This window comes from Rhinatrema bivittatum, chromosome 12 (assembly GCF_901001135.1).
Source record: "Rhinatrema bivittatum chromosome 12, aRhiBiv1.1, whole genome shotgun sequence".
Taxonomy (NCBI): Eukaryota; Metazoa; Chordata; class Amphibia; order Gymnophiona; family Rhinatrematidae; genus Rhinatrema; species Rhinatrema bivittatum.
Window position 1 is genome coordinate 76702735 of NC_042626.1, and position 21194 is coordinate 76723928.

General features: G+C 45.9%; 1 protein-coding gene across 1 annotated transcript in view; it reads left to right on the forward strand.

Annotated features, from left to right (window-relative positions):
- The window catches only part of FBXO47 (F-box protein 47), a 530190-nt gene that overhangs the window by 289967 nt on the left and 219029 nt on the right, over nt 1-21194 (forward strand). The window contains exon 7 of the mRNA XM_029573146.1: nt 10898-11074. Within this exon, the coding sequence (XP_029429006.1) occupies nt 10898-11074 (177 nt within the window). The remainder of the gene's footprint in view (nt 1-10897; nt 11075-21194) is intronic.

Consider the following 21194-nt stretch of genomic DNA (forward strand, 5'->3'; position numbering starts at 1 on the left):
CAGGTAACCAGGTACCAGCAGAGGTATTGGAGGGACAGAGGCAGGTCCGGACGAGGCAGGGATCCAGAGACCCGGGCGGCAAGACAGGCCAGGAGCAAGAGATCTCGTCTGATCTTGATGAGCATAGCTGCATATTTAATTTTATAAATGTCCCTTCATGTTATATGGCACCCATATACCCAGAAGGCAGAGAAACATCTCAGTATCTCCTCTATCCTCAAGGACAGAAGAGAAGAGGCATGGGGGTGGCTTGCGGGAATGACGGCTACTACCTGGAGATTAATATCCTTATTCAATAAACATACACTCGGTTAATGCGACACCAACATTGCTCTATGCTTCAACGACAAGAGGAAATGTGGAGAAAAGGATTTGCATCCACAAAAAAGCAGGGGAGTAGCTTGCTTGTTACGGCGGTTACTACCCAGAATCAATTAAGCCTGATACTTCACTTGGAATACATATCCAGCGCAGCTCACTGCTTCAACTGCAGGGGGGAATGAAGAAAAGAGGATTTATATTCAGACAACAACCAATAAGGACTGAATTGCACAGGCTGGGTAAACAAGCGTGGGAGTAGCTTGCTTATTACGGCGGTTACTACCCCTAAACAATTAGCAAGATACTTCACTTAGATGCAGCACCAGCACTGCTATCTATATTGATGGCGGGGGTGGAAGGGTTAGAACCAAAAAGTTACTTATAAGGCCAAGAGTAACAGCTAAGTATGAAAAAAATAAGTGTGAAAGCTTGCTGAGCAGACTGGATGGGCTGTTTGGTCTTCTTCTGCTGTCATTTCTATGTTTCTTTGTTTCTATGTAAGGACCCCAGGGGAAAAACTTCGGACTTAGTGTAATTTATTTTATATCCTGAAACCTACGCAGACAATATAGCCAGCAGGTTGGGACCGGATACCCTGGGGTTAGTAAAAAAAGGACATCGTCCGCATAGAGAGATATAACCTGCTTCACCTCATCCACCTGAACATAAGAAAATGCCATACTGGGTCAGACCAAGGGTCCATCAAGCCCAGCATCCTGTTTCCAACAGTGGCCAATCCAGGCCATAAGAACCTGGCAAGTACCCAAAAACTAAGTCTATTCCATGTTACCATTGCTAATGGCAGTGGCTATTCTCTGAGGGGTAGATTTTAAAAGAAGCGCGATCAGCCTACTTTTGCTTGCGCATCAGACTCAAGCAAAAGTACGCTGGATTTTAGTAGATACGCGCGGAGCCGCGCGTATCCACTAAAATCCTGGATCGGCACGCGCAAGGCTATCGATTTCGTATAGCCTGCGCGCGCCGAGCCGCGCTGCCTCCCCCCGTTCCCTCCAAGGCCGCTCCGAAATCGGAGCGGCCTCGGAGGGAACTTTCCTTTGCCCTCCCCTCCCCTTACCCTTCCTTCCCCTACCTAACCCACCCACCCGGCCCTGTCTACACCCCCCCCTTACCTTTGTCGGGGGATTTACGCCTCCCGGAGGGAGACGTAAATCCCCGCGCGCCAGCGGGCCTGCTGCGCGCCGGGCCGCAACCTGGGGGCGGGTACGGAGGGCGTGGCCACGCCCCCGGGCCGTAGCCACGCCCCCGTACCCGCCCCCAAAACGCTGCCGACACGCCCCCGGAACGCCGCGACGACCGGGCCCGCCCCCCGACACGCCCCCCTCCGAGAACCCCGGGACTTACGCGAGTCCCGGGGCTCTGCGCGCGCCGGGAGGCCTATGTAAAATAGGCTTCCCGGCGCGCAGGGCCCTGCTCGCGTAAATCCGCCCGGTTTTGGGCGGATTTACGCGAGCAGGGCTCTGAAAATCCGCCCCTAAGTGAACTTAATAGTAGGTAATGGACTTCTCCTCCAGGTACTTATCCAATCCTTTTTTAAACACAGCTATACTAACTGTAGTAACCACATCCTCTGGCAACAAATTCCAGAGTTTAATTGTGCGTTGAATAAAAAAGAACTTTCTCCGATTAGTTTTAAATGTGCCCCATGCTAACTTCATGGAGGGCCCCCTAGTCTTTCTACTATCCGAAAGAGTAAATAACCGATTCACATCTACCCGTTCTAGACCTGTCATGATTTTAAACATCTCTATCATATCCCCCCTCAGTCGTCTCTTCTCCAAGCTGAAAAGTCCTAACCTCTTTAGTCTTTCCTCATAGGGGAGTTGTTCCATTCCCCTTATCATTTTGGTAGCCCTTCTCTGTACCTTCTCCATCGCAATTATATCTTTTTTGAGATGCGGCGACCAGAATTGTACACAGTATTCAAGGTGCGGTCTCACCATGGAGCGATATAGAGGCATTATGACATATTCTGTTTTATTCACCATTCCCTTTCTAATAATTCCCAACATTCTGTTTGCTTTTTTGACTGCCGCAGCACACGGAACCGACAATTTCAATGTGTTATCCACTATGACACCTAGATCTCTTTCTTGGGTTGTAGCACCTAATATGAAACCAACATAGTGTAATTATAGCATGGGTTATTTTTCCCTATATGCATCACCTTGCACTTATCCACATTAAATTTCATCTGCCATTTGGATGCCCAATTTTCCAGCCTCACAAGGTCTTCCTGTAATTTATCACAATCTGCTTGTGATTTAACTACTCTGAACAATTTTGTGTCATCTGCAAATTTGATTATTTCACTCGTCGTATTTCTTTCCAGATCATTTATAAATATATTGAAAAGTACGGGTCCCAATACAGATCCCTGAGGCACTCCACTGTCCACTCCCTTCCACTGAGAAAATTGCCCATTTAATCCTACTCTCTGTTTCCTGTCTTTTAGCCAGTTTGCAATCCATGAAAGGACATCGCCACCTATCCCATGACTTTTTACTTTTCCTAGAAGCCCCTCATGAGGAACTTTGTCAAACGCCTTCTGAAAATCCAAGTATACTATATCTACCGGTTCACCTTTATCCACATGTTTATTAACTCCTTCAAAAAAGTGAAGCAGATTTGTGAGGCAAGACTTGCCCTAGGTAAAGCCATGCTGACTTTGTTCCATTAAACCATGTCTTTCTATATGTTCTGTGATTTTGATGTTTAGAACACTTTCCACTATTTTTCCTGGCACTGAAGTCAGGCTAACCGGTCTGTAGTTTCCCGGATCGCCCCTGGAACCCTTTTAAAATATTGGGGTTACATTTGCTATCCTCCAGTCTTCAGGTACAATGGATGATTTTAATGATAACTTACAATTTTTTACTAATAGGTCTGAAATTTCATTTTTTAGTTCCTTCAGAACTCTGGGGTGTACACCATCCGGTCCGGGTGATTTACTACTTTTCAATTTGTCAATCAGGCCTACCACATCTTCTAGGTTCACCGTGATTTGATTCAGTCCATCTGAATCATTACCCATGAAAACCTTCTCCATTACGGGTACCTCCCCAATATCCTCTTCAGTAAACACCGAAGCAAAGAAATCGTTTAATCTTTCCGCGATGGCCTCATCTTCTCTAAGTGCCCCTTTAACCCCTAGATCATCTAACGGTCCAACCGACTCCCTCACAGGCTTTCTGCTTCGGATATATTTTTAAAAGTTTATACTGTGAGTTTTTGCCTCTACAGGCAATTCTTTTCAAATTCTCTCTTAGCCTGTCTTATCATTGTCTTACATTTAATTTGCCAATGTTTATGCTTTATCCTATTTTCTTCTGTTGGATCCTTCTTCCAATTTTTGAATGAAGATCTTTTGGCTAAAATAGCTTCTTTCACCTCCCCTTTTAACCTGGCCGGTAATCGTTTTGCCTTCTTTCCACCTTTCTTAATGTGTGGAATACATCTGGGCTGTGCTTCTAGAATGGTATTTTTTAACAATGACCACGCCTCTTATACATTTTTTACTTTTGTAGCTGCTCCTTTCAGTTTTTTACTAACAATTTTTCTCATTTTATCAAAGTTTCCCTTTTGAAAGCTTAGCACGAGAGCCTTGGATTTGCACACTGTTCCTCTTCCAGTCATTAAATCAAATTTGATCATATTATGATCACTATTGCCAAGCGGCCCCACCACCGTTACCTCTCTCACAAGTCCTGTGCTCCAATGAGAATTAGATCTAAAATTGCTCCCTCTCTCGTCGGTTCCTGAACCAATTGCTCCTTAAAGCTATCATTTATTCCATCCAGGAACGTTATCTCTCTAGCGTGACCCGATGATACATTTACCCAGTCAATATTGGGGTAATTGAAGTCTCCCATTATTACTGCACTACCAATTTGGTTAGCTTCCCTAATTTCTCTTAGCATTTCACTGTCCGTCTCACCATCTTGACCAGGTGGACAGTAGTATACCCCTATCACTATAGTCTTCCCCGACACACAAGGGATTTCTACCCATAAAGATTCAATTTTGTATTTAGTCTCATGCAGGATGTTTATCATGTTGGACTCTATGCCATCCCGGACATAAAGCGCCACACCTCCTCCCGAGTGCTCCTCTCTGTCACTGCGATATAATTTGTTCCCCGGTATAGCACTGTCCCATTGGTTATCCTCTTTCCACCATGTCTCTGAGATGCCAATTAAGTCTATGTCATCATTCAATGCTATACATTCTAATTCTCCCATCTTACTTCTTAGACTTCTGGCATTAGCATACAAACATTTCAAAGTTTGTTTTTTGTTTGTATTTTAAATCTGCTTTTTAATTGATAGGGATAAGTTAGAATTTTTTAGCTCAGGTGAGTTTTTAGTTACAGGCACTTGGACTACTTTTCTAATTATTGGAACCTCACTGTCGGGATGCCCTAATTCTAATGCATCATTAGTTTCCTTTAAAGATACCTCTCTCCGAACCATGCGCTGCTGAGCGACTGTCGGCTTTCCCCTTTGTTCTAGTTTAAAAGCTGCTCTATCTCCTTTTTAAAGGTTAGCGCCAGCAGTCTGGTTCCACCCTGGTTAAGGTGGAGCCCATCCCTTCGGAAGAGACTCCCCCTTCCCCAAAAGGTTCCCCCAGTTCCTAACAAAACTGAATCCCTCTTCCTTGCACCATCGTCTCATCCACTCATTGAGACTCCGGAGCTCTGCCTGCCTCTGGTGACCTGCACGTGGAACAGGGAGCATTTCAGAGAATGCTACCCTGGAGGTTCTGGATTTAAGCTTTCTACCTAAGAGCCTAAATTTGGCTTCCAGAACCTCCCTCCTGCATTTTCCTATGTCGTTCGAATAATAGAAGGACTAGGGGGCATTCCATGAAGTTAGCAAGTAGCACATTTAAGACTAATTGGAGAAAATTCTTTTTCACTCAACGCACAATAAAGCTCTGGAATTTGTTGCCAGAGGATGTGGTTAATGCAGTTAGTGTAGCTGGGTTCAAAAAAGGTTTGGATATGTTTTTGGAGGAGAAGTCCATTAACTGCTATTAATCAAGTTTACTTAGGGGTAGATTTTTTTAAAAAGCGCGTTCGCGTACTTTTGTTGGCGCACCAGGCGCAAACAAAAGTATGCTGGATTTTATAAGATACGCGCGTAGCCGCGCGTATCTTATAAAATCCTGGATCGGCGTGCGCAAGGCTGCCGATTTTGGGCAGCCGGCGTGCGCCGAGCCGCGCAGCCTGCCTCGTTCCCTCCGAGGCCGCTCCGAAATCGGAGAGGCCTCGGAGGGAACTTTCTTTTGCCCTCCCCTCACCTTCCCCTCCCTTCCCCTACCTAACCCACCCCCTCGCCCTATCTAAACCCCCCCCCTACCTTTATCCATGGATTTACGCCTCCTGGAGGGAGACGTAAATCCACGCGCACCAGCGGGCTGCTGGCGCGCCGAGACCCGACCCGGGGGCAGTTCTGGAAGGCGAGGCCATGCCCCCTGAACGCCCCGGCCGAAACCACGCCCCCAGGCCCGCCCCCAAAATGCCGCATCCCGCCCCGAAAACGCCGCGTCGTTCGGCCCCGCCCCCGACACGCCCCCTTCAGAAAACCCCGGGACTTAAACGTGTCCCGGGGCTCTGTGCGCACCGGCGCGCAAGGCCCTGCTCCCGTAAATCCGGGCGGATTTACGGGAGCAGGGCTTTTAAAATCCGCCCGTTAGGGAATAGCCACTGCTATTAATTGCATCAGTAGCATGGGATCTTCTTAGTGTTTGGGTAATTGCCAGGTTTTTGTGGCCTGGTTTGGCCTCTGTTGGAAATAGGATGCTGGGCTTGATGGACCCTTGGTCTGACCCAGCATGGCAATTTCTTATGTTCTTATGATGTCAGGTATCTAATGTCAAGATCTCTCGCTGGTTAATGGAGACAATTTTTTCTGCCTGTCTGTGTAAAGGACGTGTGGCCCCAGTAGGGTTACGAATGCATTCCACTATGGTGCAAGCTACCTCCTGGATGGAGTGTCAGTTGGTGTTGCCTCAGGAGATCTGTAGAGCTGCAAAATGGTCTACACTTCACACTTTCCCCAGACATTATTGACTTCATGTTTGGGTCACGGGAGGTCGCAAAGTTTGGTGAGGGTATCTTGAGAGCGGGTCTTTCGGGATCCCGCTCACTGTAGGGGAGCTTGGGTACATCCCACTTGTCTGGACTGATCTCAGGTATGAACAGGAAAGGAAAATTGGTTCTTTCCTGCTAATTTTCATTCCTGGAATACCCCAGATTAGGATTAGCAGCCAAATGTCCAAATAGTATCCTTTATTGGGTAGTAACACGAGTAAATGAACAATGCCCAACTCTGGCCGAGTTTCGCCCTCTTACAATGGGGCTACGTCAGGGGCTCAACTTGAATCGTGTTATGATGAAAATCCAAGTCTTAAAAAAGACTATGCAACAAAGGTTATTGGAAAGGCTGATTAAACTCTTAATGACAGCGGTACCTCAGTTTCTCATTTCATAATCGATACAAGGGTTGCAAATATGCCGATATTCTTTGGTGTAGTTATAACAGCAAACACGGGCGGCAGTATGGCTTTCCCTTGTTGACTCAGAACAAAAAGGGTCAACAAGGGAAAGCCATACTGCCGCCCGTGTTTGCTGTTATAACTACACCAAAGAATATCGGCATATTTGCAACCCTTGTATCGATTATGAAATGAGAAACTGAGGTACCGCTGTCATTAAGAGTTTAATCAGCCTTTCCAATAACCTTTGTTGCATAGTCTTTTTTAAGACTTGGATTTTCATCATAACACGATTCAAGTTGAACCCCTGATGTAGCCCCATTGTAAGAGGGCGAAACTCGGCCAGAGTTGGGCATTGTTCATTTACTCGTGTTACTACCCAATAAAGGATACTATTTGGACATTTTGGCTGCTAATCCTGTTTTGTCGCCCTCACGGCTTTGTTAGACAGCCTTCCTTGCTGTTTCTTCATACCCCAGATTAGTCCAGAGACCCATACCCTTAGAACTGAAAGACTGTTGTAGCTGTGATTGAATTCAGAGTGTATATATTTTGAACTGAGTGAGCTAGTCAGTTGTCAGTTCCTTTTTTCAGGTGTGAAGGCTCCAGTTCAGTGGGCTCCAACCCTGGGTTCTCTGTTCACCCTAGAAGGGAAAATTTGTTTGAGTTGGGGAGTTTTTTTCCTCTCACTGGCTTGGGTACATGACAATGCTGAGGGACTGCAGGTGGCACTCTCTATTATATAGCAGTGCCTGAAAAGTTTTTATTCTCTGCCTCCATTTGTTGGTAAGGATGCAAAACCCACTTGTCTGGTCTGGTCTGTGATATTCCAGGAATGAAAATTTACAGGTAAGAACCAATTTTCCTATCTTTCAGAAGATGTGTCTCGAGTCCTGCTGGCTTCTAGAAAGCCTTCCACTAGAAAGCCCTATGGACTAAAGTGGAAGAGGTTTTCCGTGTGGTGTGATCAGAAGGCCCTAGATCCATTCTCCTGCCCCATACACAAACTGCTTGATTATCTTCTGCCCCTATCAGAAGCTGGCTTAAAAAAACAATTCCATTAGAGTTCATACCACTATAGTATGCCCATTTCTGTACAGCCTATAGTTGTACATTTCATGTGGGGCAAGCTTCAATTGAAGCCTCCCCCTGTGTCTTGGGACCTCAATGTGGTGATAGCTCAGCTGATGAAAGCTCTTCTTGAAGTGCTGTGCACCAAAGTACCTGACAGGTCATATTTTTGGTGATGGTCACCTCAGCACGCAGGGTCAACAAGCTCCAGGCCTTATTTTCCAATATCGCATTGGTAACACATTAAGGGGTGTTTCCCATGCAAATGAGGCTTTTTTTGTGCAGCGGGGAAACCTCGCGTGCTGCGTTTCATTAAAGGGAGAGAGAGAGAGAGAGAGAGAGAGAGAGAGAGAGAGAGAGAGAGAGAGAGAGAGAGAGAGAGAGAGAGAGAGAGAGAGAGAGAGAGACTTGCTATAATGTCTACTCCCTAGACAGGTATTTGTAGCCCTATGGGAGGCCCACCTAGTAACTCGAGGTGGGGATTAGGTATGAGTGTAGGGGGTTGGGGCCACTTTCACATTCAACATGAGACGTACGAACAGAACAGTGGTCTCTTGTGAAGATTTGATGGCCTTCGGAGTGAGGAAACTCACTCCAAGATGAGATTTGGGCAATGTTCTCTCAAACTAGCTTGATGGACACTCTACCTGGGCAACAACAAGCTAGTTTGAGAGAACATTGCCCAAATCTCATCTTGGAGTGAGTTTCCTCACTCCGAAGGCCATCAAATCTTCACAAGAGGCCACTGTTCTGTTCGTACGTCTCACGTTGAATGTCAAAGTGGCCCCCAACCCCCTACACTCATGCCTAATCCCCACCTCGAGTTACTAGGTGAGCCTCTCATAGGGCTACAAATACCTGTCTAGGGAGTAGACATTATAGCAAGTCTCTCTCTCTCTCTCTCTCTCTCTCTCTCTCTCTCTCTCTCTCTCTCTCTCTCTCTCTCTCTCTCTCTCTCTCTCTCTCTCTCTCTCTCTCTCTCCCTCCCTAGTGCACAACATACTGCAAATGAAAGAGGTTAGTGGAATTATCTCCTGTGGTAACTCCTTGCCCCCCTTAGTGACTTATCCACCTTACACAAAGTTTTATCATGACAAGGTGATCTTGCATATGCACCCTAAGTTCCTGCCTAGGGTAGTGACAGACTTCCATCTTACCTAGTACATTGTCCTGCCAACATTCTTTCCCAGGCCCCATTTGCACCAAGCCAAATGAGTCCTGCCCAGTTTGGACTGCAAGCGAGCCTTAGCTTTCTATCTGGAGTGGACAGAAGGCCATAGAGAGTCCACCCAACTTTTTGTTTCTTTTGATAGGAATAGGTTGGGCATTGCCATTGCCAAACAAACACTTTTGAATTGGCTAGAAGAGTAGATCTCCTTCTGTTTTGTCCAGGCGGGATTGTATTTTGAGGGTTATGTCAAAGCTCATTCTGTCCGAGCCATGGCAGCATCAGTGGCCCACTTGTGAGCAGTTCCCGTGGAGGAGAACTGCAAGGCTGTGATGTGGAGTTCTCTCCACACATTCACATCTCTCTATTGCTTGGATAGGGATGGCCAACAATACAGTAGGTTTGACCGATCTGTCCTTCAGAATCTGTTTGAGGTGTAGAAACTAACTGTCTCCCACCTAGGTCCCATTGTTTGGGTTCAGGCTATCTCCCACTCTGTTACCATCAGCACCATTGTTGTTGTGCCATTTAGCACCTGGTTTGGGTATCAGTTGGTCTCCTTTTATGTTGGGGAGCCTGTAGCTAGGGATTCGCCCATGTGAGGGCTACCATCCTGCTTGTCCTCAGAGAAAGCAAAGTTGCTTACCTGAAACAGGAGTTCTCTAAGGACAGCAAGATTTGATCCTCATGAAACCCACCTGCCACCCCGCGGAGTTGGGTTTCTCCTATTTTTTATGTTTATCTCATTCTATGTTATAAGATTGAAGAGGGACCCCACATGGACATGAGGTATAGGGCATGCTGGCCATGCCCAGTGTGACAAGTCAAAATTCTAGAAACTTTGACATAAGTTTTCTGTGTCGGAGCTCCATCTGATGATGTCATCCATGTATAAGGACTAACATCCTGCTGGTCTCAGAGAACCCCAGTTACAGGTAAACAATTCTGCTTTATCTCCACCATCTCTATTGGGAGGATGTTCCATACATCCACCATGCTTTCCTTTTAAGACCACCTATAACAAATTATTTACCAGCATGTGCAATTTTATCACGAAACGGTGATGGAATATGGAACAATCTCCCAGTAAATGGTAACGGAATTCAAGAAAGCCTAGGAAAAGCACAGAAAGAATTGCAAGGAAGTGATGAGAAAGCCAGAGATCAGTTGGGGTCTATGACAATGTACCAGGAATGAATAATGTAATAAATAAGAACATAAGATTTGCCATACTAGGTCAGACCAAAGGTCCATCAAGCCCAGTATTTTATTTCCAACAATAGCCAAGCCAAGTCACAAGTACCTGTCAGGATCCCAAGGGATAGACAGATACCATGCTGCTTATCCCAGGGATAAGAAGTGGATTTCTTGAATTCCAACCTAATAATTTATGGACTTTTCCTCCAGGAACTTGTCCAGACATTTTTTAAACACATGTATACTAATAGCTTTTACCATACCCTCTAGCAACAAATTCTAGAGTTTAATCATGTGTTGAGTAAAGAAATATTTTCTCAATACACTCATAAGTATAAAGAGCAAGCATGTATTTCCTACAGTTGTATTTAGTTGACAGTCTGCCCTGTGTATAACAAGCAGTCCTAAGAAATAAGGCTGATGACTTATTTGAGAGAGGAAAAAGTTGCTTTGATGTGATGTCCAAAGTTAAAAGCTTCATAATATTCTATTTTGTATTAGAATTTTAGGAAAAATTAGAAAAGTTTATATATATACATCTGACTATATGTGTAGAGAAGCTCAAACACACAAAGGTGCAATTAGTATTGGCAGAATTTATGATGTAAATATTCTTCCTCCCAGGGTCAGCACGAAAACTGGAACTGAGGGTCCGCCTCTTCTGTCGTAGTGTTCTGCTAGACCACTGGGCACACAGAAGTGACTCTGCATTTTGGTTAACTCGGCTCCTTAAACCATGGCCAATAGTTAATCAGGCCCGACTGCTCTACATTATCTTCGGCCCAGTTTCCTCTCTAGATGGTAGGAAGATACTGGTTTACTGTTAGAAATGGTTTTCAAACACAGGTATCCTGTTCACTGTTAAGTGGACATATTCATCATGGTTTGAGCTGATTGAAAAGAGAGGTATTTTCTGTGACATTGGGAATTTGCTGCTATTTGTATGGGTAGCTAGACAGAGGAATTTTTCAGTGGAGAGTTCCTCTGGGAGCACACTGTGCTGGTGAATGGAGAAAATAAATATAAGTTCTTACTTTAGTAATGTGTTATAGCACTTTTATTATAGAGTACCCTGACAGCACTTATAATATATACTGTAATGCTGTGGCTGTAGCAAATGCTCTGTACTGTCTATGATACTCATTATGATCATTTGTCATAGCAAATTCTTTCAGTACATTATCTAGGCATAGATTCCTCTTGTAAACAGAGTATCCCCAAAACAAGAATTATTTCCATAAGAAGCAACACAGGATTGTGGAAAGATATTCTTGTAACCATAATATTCTTACATTAGGAATTATTTTTATAGGAAGAATTATTTCATTTCATTTTACATTTACAGGTATATATTGCCCTACTCCAAAAAGGACTTAAGGTGGCTTACAACATCAAAAAATACAAATAGCAAATACAATAAAATTTACAAAGTATAAAATACATCATAAAATAACAATATACCAAGAGGTCAATGCAATAAAATGGCCCAGCCTAGCGCATAGGTTAACAAGTAGTTGGACGCGCATCCATATCTCCCAATGCAGTAAGGGGATCAGCGCCTCCAAAACGTATGTCCAAACAAAAGTGCTCATTACATGTAAATGCCATGTAGATGAGGCTATTAACTATTACCCATGATGCAAAAAATCGCTGTGCGCCCAAAGGTGCACTTTTTAACCCACCAATTTTATACCTGCCCCGGAGCAGGCATAAAGTCTTGCCACGCTTCAAGGGGTCTACTTAAAAACAAAAAATACTACTTTTCCATGGTTCCTCTACCTAGGATTGTCATGATACAAGTAGGAGGAACCACAGAAAGAAGTATCCTGAAGAAAAAAAAACATTCTGGGCACACAATTATGTACGATATACATGCTCCAGTCCATGTATATTGTGCCAGTAAATTCGATGCCGTGGGATAAAACAGATGCTTGTAAATTGAATATCTATTTGGTAACCTGCACATAGCCATGTCTCCTGGGCGCCTGATGCCAAGGTCTCGCTAGGGACACAATTTATCCCTAGCACATCTGTTTTAGCACAGCAGCTCATTTACATATTGCACCAGGTGCCCAAGAGAGGTGGATGTGCATGTGTTAAAAAACAGGCACCCAGTTTGGACATACGTTTTTTACGCTCACTTTATTGCATCTGCCTTTATATTAGAGCCCTATCTCCAGCCCCTCTCTTACAAAGGGTAGAGACCAAAACCATAACCCCTCTACCACCAGCTCATCCCAAACTAATTACACTCACAAATGCTCCCCATCTCTCCCAGTCACTCCTAAAGGTGCAACCCCCTTTGGTTCGCCAGTTCAGGAATGATCTGCAGTGGGCATCTTCTTATGTCAGCCCCTTGATGATGTAGCAGAAGAGAGCAAGTCTGCCTGGAACAGCAAACAAGGCACCTTTGTCACTACCATATTGGTGGGATTTTAAAGTAAGTTATAGTAAAGCAGGATGCTAGTCCTCACATATGGGGTGACATCGGCAATGGAGCCCTATGTACGGAAAAACTTCTTTAAAAGTTTCCATGAAACTTTTGAATGGCACCGGAGTGCCTACTGAGCATGCCCAGCATGCCATGATATTCCCTGCCACAGGGGTCTCCCTTCAGTCTTCTTTTTTCCGCGAAGCCGTTAGCATCGCGGGCTAAATTGGAGTCCTGAGGTGATTTTCACCTACTTCAAAATTTTCAGAAAAATTACTTCCACCGCAGGGGTTTCCCTCAGTATCACCAGCGGTAACTTTTTCCGTTGTCGGTTCCCGGCCGGGACCGATATTGTTTGGGTCATCGCCGTCGACATCTGTCCGGCGCCATGGCCTCCGGCTTTAAAAAATGCCCAAATTGTGTGAGGACAATGTTGATAACCGACCCTCACTTTGAATGTGTTCTTTGCTTAGGCAAAGATCACAATATCCAAACATGTAAATCTTGTGCAGAGATGACTACCAAAGGTCGTCGTCTTCGAGCCGAGAAGATGGAGCAGTTGTTCAATATACAGTTGCTTCCAAGGCCTTCGACTTCAGCACAATCATCGCCATCCGGTTCAGTCCGTCAACTAATGCTGAAGCAGAAACGTCCGGAGGCGGGAGATGCCTCAACGCCATCCCCTTCCGTATCATCGAAGGCATCGACCTCGGGTAGCGAGAAGCAAAAAGAAAAACATCGCCACCGGCATCGAAGACGCCAGGCACCGATGACCGAGGATCCATCGTCAGGTACGGCCTCACCTGCAAAGAAACCCCGGACGGGGACTGAGGCTCTGAGGCCTAGTGATCCAGGGCGATCCCCACCGATATCGGTGACGGGCTCCGTACCTCCTCAGGGCTCTGAGGAGGTATCGGCATCGCCAACACCGCCTCCCTCCATAGCTGCTCTGATATCACCAGCTATGAGAGTGGAACTTGACACGTTCATACGTCAAGCGGTGCAACAGGCTCTGCGCGATGCGATTCCGCCTCAGCCATCTACACCTCCATCGATGCCGATTCCATCCCCGAGGGATCCAACTCCATCGATGCCGCTAACACCGACGAGGTCCCGGGAACCGGTCCCGATGCCTATTACGGTACCTTCACCGGTGCCACAGGTACCTCCACCGATACCTTCACCGGTGCCACCAGTACCTACACCGGTGCCCACACCGATACCACCGATGCCAGCACCGGTGCCCAAAGTGATCACTAAACTGGACACACTCCTGGACATTCTCTCTAATAAACTACCAGAGGAACCTGTTCCAGGCCCATCTGGGGTACCAAGGCCCCCAAGGCCTCGTTCTCCTATCTTACCACCACGACCTAAGGAGCCAGTCACTCACCACACACCACGTGAGATGCCTGTGGACACCAGTTCTGAATATTCTTCGGATGAAGAAATATTTTCAGAACCTTCTCCACCTGATGACCACAGGAAGTCACCTCCTGAGGACCTCTCCTTCACAAATTTCGTAAAAGAGATGGCTGAAACCATCCCCTTTCCCATACAAACAAAGGTAGATGCACGACAAAAGACCTTAGAGGTCCTGCAGTTCGTGGACCCTCCCAAAGAAATGCTGGCAGTCCCTGTCCATGAAGTTTTCCAGGAACTGCAATACAGGATTTGGGAGCATCCAGGATCGGTATCGGCAGTAAACAAGAGAGCAGAGGCGACTTACTTGGTGCAACCTATCCCAGGGTTTCAGAAAACACAGTTGCCTCACCAGTCGGTGGTCGTCGAATCCGCCCAAAAGAAGGCGAAAAGACAAAAATCCCACTCCTCTGTACCACCTGGGAAAGAGAGTAGATTTCTGGACAACTTTGGACGGAAAATATTTCAAGGTTCTATGCTGTTGTCTAAGATATCATCTTACCAATTATATATGAACCAGTACCAAAGGAACCTTTGGAAGCAGGTTCAAGAAATCTCTCTCTCTCTTCCTGAACAGTATCAGGAACCATTACAGGATATCATTCACAAAGGCCTCGAATCAGGTAAACATGAGGTTCATGCCACCTATGACTGTTTCGAGACTGCGGCAAGACTTTCAGCATCTGGTATAGCTGCAAGGAGGTGGGCATGGCTCAAGGCCTCTGATCTACGCCCAGAGGTACAAGAACATTTAGCAGATCTACCTTGCATGGGGGATAACCTTTTTGGAGAGAAGGTAAAAGAAGCTGTGGCAACCATGAAGGACCACACTGAAACATTGAAGCAGTTATCTTCACTACCACAAGATACTCAGCCTTCTACAAGGAAGCCTCCAAGGCGTGACACTCGACGGCCTTATTACCGTCCACGTCGATATTACCCCCCAGCAAGTAGGCCCAGAACTGGCCGGCCATCTCAACGCCAACAGCCTAGACAAAGGCCTGCAAGGGCTCAACCACCACCACAAACTGCCACTACATCTGGTTTTTGAAAAGCCCCAGAGAGCAGCAGCCAGATCAACCCATTCCCAATATGCCAGTAGGGGGTCGAATAAAATACTTCCACAGCATTTGGACCTCCATCACCACCGACCAGTGGGTGTTATCCATCACAGCCCACGGTTACAAACTAGATTTTCTTACTGTCCCAAAGGAAAACCCACCACTTCCATCTTGGACAATAAATCAACATTCCATAATTCTTCAAACAGAATTATCCACCCTTCTGAGAGCCAGGGCCATAGAACCAGTTCCTGGACCTCAAAAGGGCAGAGGATTCTACTCCAGATATTTCCTTATTCCAAAGAAAACAGGAGGCCTTCGTCCCATTCTAGACCTCAGAAATCTCAACAAATTTCTCAAAAAAGAAAAATTCAGGATGGTGTCCCTAGGCACCATTCTACCTCTTCTTCAAAGGGGAGATTGGCTCTGCTCTCTGGACCTTCAAGATGCCTACGCTCACATCCCCATCTTTCCTCCTCATCGCTAATACCTGCGATTTTGGGTACTGGATCAGCACTTTCAATACAGAGTGCTGCCATTCGGCCTTGCATCAGCACCACGAGTATTCACAAAGTGCATGGCTGCAGCAGTGGCACACCTCCACAAACAAAGAGTGCACGTGTTCCCTTATCTGGACGATTGGCTTATCAAGAGTCAATCAAAAGAAGGAGCTCTCACGTCTCTCAAGCTCACTATCCAAGTGCTTCACTCCTTGGGATTTCTCACCAACTCATCTTATACAGTTCATAGGTGCAGACCTAAACACTACGATAGCAAAAGCTTTTCTTCCAAGAGATCGAGCTCAAACACTTGTCTTTTGACTCACATCTTCGCAACCAAATCCAGGTAACAGCTCATCAGTGCCTAATTCTTATAGGGCACATGGCTTCCACAGTTCATGTAACTCCCATGGCCAGATTGACCATGCGACTACTGCAATGGACACTCAAAGCACAGTGGATACAAGCCACTCAACCAATGTCCACGCCCATTCATATCACACCAGAACTCAGAGCAGCACTCATCTGGTGGACATCAATGAACAACTTGCTCAAAGGCCTACCTTTCCAGCAACAAATTCCACAGGTGACTTTAACTACAGATGCATCCACCTTAGGGTGGGGGGCACACATTGGTCATCTAAAGACACAGGGCAAGTGGACAAAGCTCGAAGCTTCTTTTCAGATAAACTTCCTGGAGCTTCGAGCTATACGCTATGCGCTAGGGATGTGAATCGTTTTTTGACGATTTAAAATATCGTCCGATATATTTTAAATCGTCAAAAAATCGTTAGGACCACGATACAATACCAATTCCCCCGATTTATCGTTTAAAAAATCGTAAATCGGGGGAAGGGGAGGGCAGGAAAACCGGCACACTAAACCCCCTAAAACCCACCCCCGACCCTTTAAATTAAATCCCCCACCCTCCCGAACCCCCCCCCCCCCGATGCTTTAAATTACCTGGGATCCGGCGGTGGTCCAGAACAGCGGCGGTCCGGAACGGCCCCCTCAATAGAATCGTGTTGTCTTCAGCCGGTGCCATTTTTCAAAATGGCCGCCGCAATATGGCGGCGGCCATAGACAAAAACGATTCGACGCAGGAGGTCGTTCCGGACCCCCGCTGGACTTTTGGCAAGTCTTGTGGGGGTCAGGAGGCCCCCCCAAGCTGGCCAAAATTTTCCTGGGAGTCCAGCGGGGTTCCGGGAGCGATTTCTTGCCGCGAATCGTTTTCGTACGGAAAATGGCGCCGGCAGGAGATCGACTGCAGGAGGTCGTTCAGCGGCGACGACCTCCTGCAGTCGATCTCCTGCAGGCGCCATTTTCCGTACGAAAACGATTCGCGGCAAGAAATCGCTCCCGGAACCCTGCTGGACTCCCAGGAAAATTTTGGCCAGCTTGGGGGGCCTCCTGACCCCCACAAGACTTGCCAAAAGTCCAGCGGGGGTCCGGAATGACCTCCTGCGTCGAATCGTTTTTGTCTATGGCCGCCGCCATTTTGCGGCGGCCATTTTGAAAAATGGCGCCGGCTGAAGACAACACGATTCTATTGAGGGGGCCGTTCCGGACCGCCGCCGTTCTAGACCACCGCCGGATCCCCAGGTAATTTAAAGCATTGGGGGGGTTCGGGAGGGTGGGGGATTTAATTAATTAATTTATTTATTTATTTATTTAACAGTTTTTTATACCGACCTTCATAGTCGATAACCATATCGGATCGGTTTACATTTTAACAAAGGGTAAACTGAGGTAACAATTCTGGTAAATAATAGTTAACAAAGGAAAAAGGAATAAGTCAAAGTTACAATTAACAAGGAATGAAAAACTGGAGGCTTAAAGACAAGCTGAAGGAAGATAGAGGCAGGTAGAATAAATAACATGATACGAATAATTTAACGGGTTAGAGCATATGCTTTAACCTGGAAATGCCAGTGTCCATTGTTCAGGAGGAAGTGTGTCAAAGTCCTTGTAAGAAGTGAGGCTCAAACTAGTGATTATCCGGTGGATCTGGGAAGGCTTGGTGAAAGAGCCACGTCTTTAGTCTTTTTCTGAAGGTTAAGAGGCAGGGTTCCAATCTGAGATTTGCTGGGATATTATTCAGATAGCTGGGCCTGCAATTAAAAAAAGCTCTGTCTTTGGTCGTAGAGAGGCGTGTGGCTTTAGTAGGGGGAAATTTCAGCGTGCCTTTGTGGATTTCTCTCGTTGGTCTGTTAGAGGAGTGGAGTTTGAAAGGGATGTCCAGGTCGAGTTGGAGTTGCTGATGGATTTAAAGGGTCGGGGTGGGTTTTAGGGGGGTTTAGTGTGCCGGCTCACGATTTTAACGATTTTTCACGATAGTTTACACACCCAAACGGCAACAATACGATTCCCTCCCCCTCCCAGCCGAAATCGATCGTTAAGACGATCGAGGACACGATTCACATCTCTACTATGCGCTACATGCATTCAAGGACTGCCTTTCATACAAGACTGTTCTGATCCAAACGGACAATACAGTAGCCATGTGGTACATCAACAAACAAGGAGGGACAGGTTCCTACCTCCTTTGTCAAGAAGCAGCACAGATTTGGGACTGGGCCCTGACACACTCAATTCTTCTACGGGCCACTTACCTAGCAGGCATCCACAACATAGTAGCGGATCGCCTCAGTCGTCAGTTCCAACCGCACGAATGGTCCTTGGATCCAGCAATAGCATCCAAGATCTTCCAACGCTGGGGTCAGCCGACGATAGATCTCTTTGCATCTCAGCTCAACTACAAAGTGAACAATTACTGCTCTCTACTCCAACAGCAGAACAGCCTACCAAAGGACGCCTTTGCTCGCCATTGGAATTCAGGCCTGTTATACGCGTATCCACCGATACCACTCATAACCAAAACACTAGTGAAGCTACAACAGGACAAGGGGTCTATGATACTCATAGCCCCATACTGGCCTCGACAGGTATGGTTCCCCACACTGCTAGATCTCTCAGTCAGGGATCCAATTCGCCTGGGAGTAGCTCCCAATCTGATAACTCAGGAACAGGGCCAGTTGCGCCATCCCAACCTTCAATCCCTGTCCCTGACAGCATGGATGTTGAAAGCTTGATCTTACAACCTCTCAACCTTCCATCCTCTATATCTCAAGTACTTATAGCTGCGCGTAAACCTTCCACTAGAAAGAATTATTCCTACAAATGGAAACGGTTTACTTTGTGGTGCACTCAAAAAGATTTAGATCCTTTCACTTGCCCCACAACCTCACTACTAGATTACCTTTACCATCTCTCAGACTCTGGTCTTAAGACATCATCTGTAAGGGTACACTTAAGTGCAATCTCAGCTTATCACAACAAGCTGGGAGATGTATCTATTTCAACACAGCCTCTCGTCAGTAAATTCATGAGAGGCCTAACTCATATTAAACCTCCAGTTCACTCCCCAAGCATACAATGGGACCTGAACGTAGTATTAACCAGGCTTATGCGTTCTCCATTTGAACCCATACATACCTGTGACCTTAAATTTCTCACTTGGAAAATGGTTTTCCTTATAGCCATAACATCAGCTAGAAGGGTCAGTGAACTACAAGCTCTAGTCACATACGAACCTTTTACAAAGTTCCTACATGACAGAGTAGTACTCCGTACACATCCAAAATTCCTTCCTAAGGTTGTCATGGAATTTCACTTGAACCAATCAATAGTTTTACCAACATTTTTTCCTAGGCCTCATTCCCATCAGGGTGAGAGAGCCTTACACACTTTGGACTGTAAGCGTGCGTTATCCTTCTATTTAAACCGCACAACAGCCCAAAGGAAATCCAATCAGCTGTTTGTATCCTATGATCCAAACAAACCAGGTAAAGCAGTGGGTAAACATACTCTGTCAAACTGGCTAGCAGATTGCATACAATTTTGTTATGAAAAAGCAGGCCTTACTCTTCCAGGGCGAGTAAAAGCACACTCAGTCAGAGCCATGTCAACTTCAGTAGCACACCTTCGCTCTGTACCTATTCTTGACATTTGCAAAGCAGCAACATGGAGTTCTCTTCACACCTTTGCAGCTCACTACTGTTTAGACAAACAGGGAAGACAAGATTTAGCCTATGGACAATCCGTCTTAAAGAACTTGTTTCCAGTATAATCCCAACTCCTTCTACATCCAACCTGCTGTGATCTTCGGCTGATTCATTTCATCAACAATACTTCACTGTTGCTTCACTACAAAATGACTCAGCCTCTAGCTTGCTAATCACCCATATGTGAGGACTAGCATCCTGCTTGTCCTGGGATAAAGCAAAATTGCTTACCTTGTAATAGGTGTTATCCCAGGACAGCAGGATGTAGTCCTCACGAAACCCACCCGCCACCCCGTGGAGTTGGGTCCGATACGTTTTATTATTTTATTTTTGGCTAACGCTTATTGCTACAAAACAAGACTGAAGGGAGACCCCTGTGGCAGGGAATATCATGGCATGCTGGGCATGCTCAGTAGGCACTCCGGTGCCATTCAAAAGTTTCATGGAAACTTTTAAAGAAGTTTTTCCGTACATAGGGCTCCATTGCCGATGTCACCCCATATGTGAGGACTACATCCTGCTGTCCTGGGATAACACCTATTACAAGGTAAGCAATTTTGCTATATTTAAAAACTGAGCTCCTAAATTTAGGTTTCTAAATTAGGAAACTATTTTTAGCTGAACTTAGGACCTGAGTTTTCAGCTGAAAATTCACATAAATTTAAGGGCCTAAAACTTAGCTCCCTAAATTTAGACCTGCTATTCGTTAGCCTAGATTTAGGTTCCTAAGGTGCCTAGTTCTGAAATTCAGTGCTAAGCTTCTGTTTCCCCACCCTAACTCTGTTCTGTAGCCTCCCACTGTTTAGGCTCCTAAATTTAGGGGCCTAGTGAAACCAGAAATCTAAGTTTAGTCATTCAGGACTAGTAAATTTACAACGCCAAAATTTAACGCCAAAAGTTAGGAGCCTAAACCCTTTGAAAATTGGCCCCATAGTTTTCCCCAAAATATCATATTAGCCCAAGTATGGTCAGGGCCAGTGGGAGAATTAGATGGACTAGGTGGCTACCTAGGGTGCCAGATGTGGGTGGGCCACCTTGGTTTGACACGAGGGTGACATTATGGAAAGCAAACAAGAGTGGGGGGTGAGGGGTTAACAAAGATGTGGATTTCGGAGAGATGGTATATGGGAAAGCAGCTCTGGAAGTGTACGGTATGAGATTTTGGGGGGAGTTAGGTGGTGAGTGAGAGATATCACTGCCTAGGGCAGTTGGACTCCCTTGTACTGGCACTGAGTATGATATTCTTCCTTTGCACTCAGGCAGGCTAACCACACTAGTGGGTATGCACCTCTACCAGCAGATGGAGACAGAGAAAAAGCTGACTTCACGGACATATAGTCCCACCCTGACATCAGCCCTCCAGTATTCTCCATCTCCAGGAGATGGTGGACATGTATTTCCCTTCTGGAGCTTGCTTATGGTAATAATGAAAAGAAAGGAGAA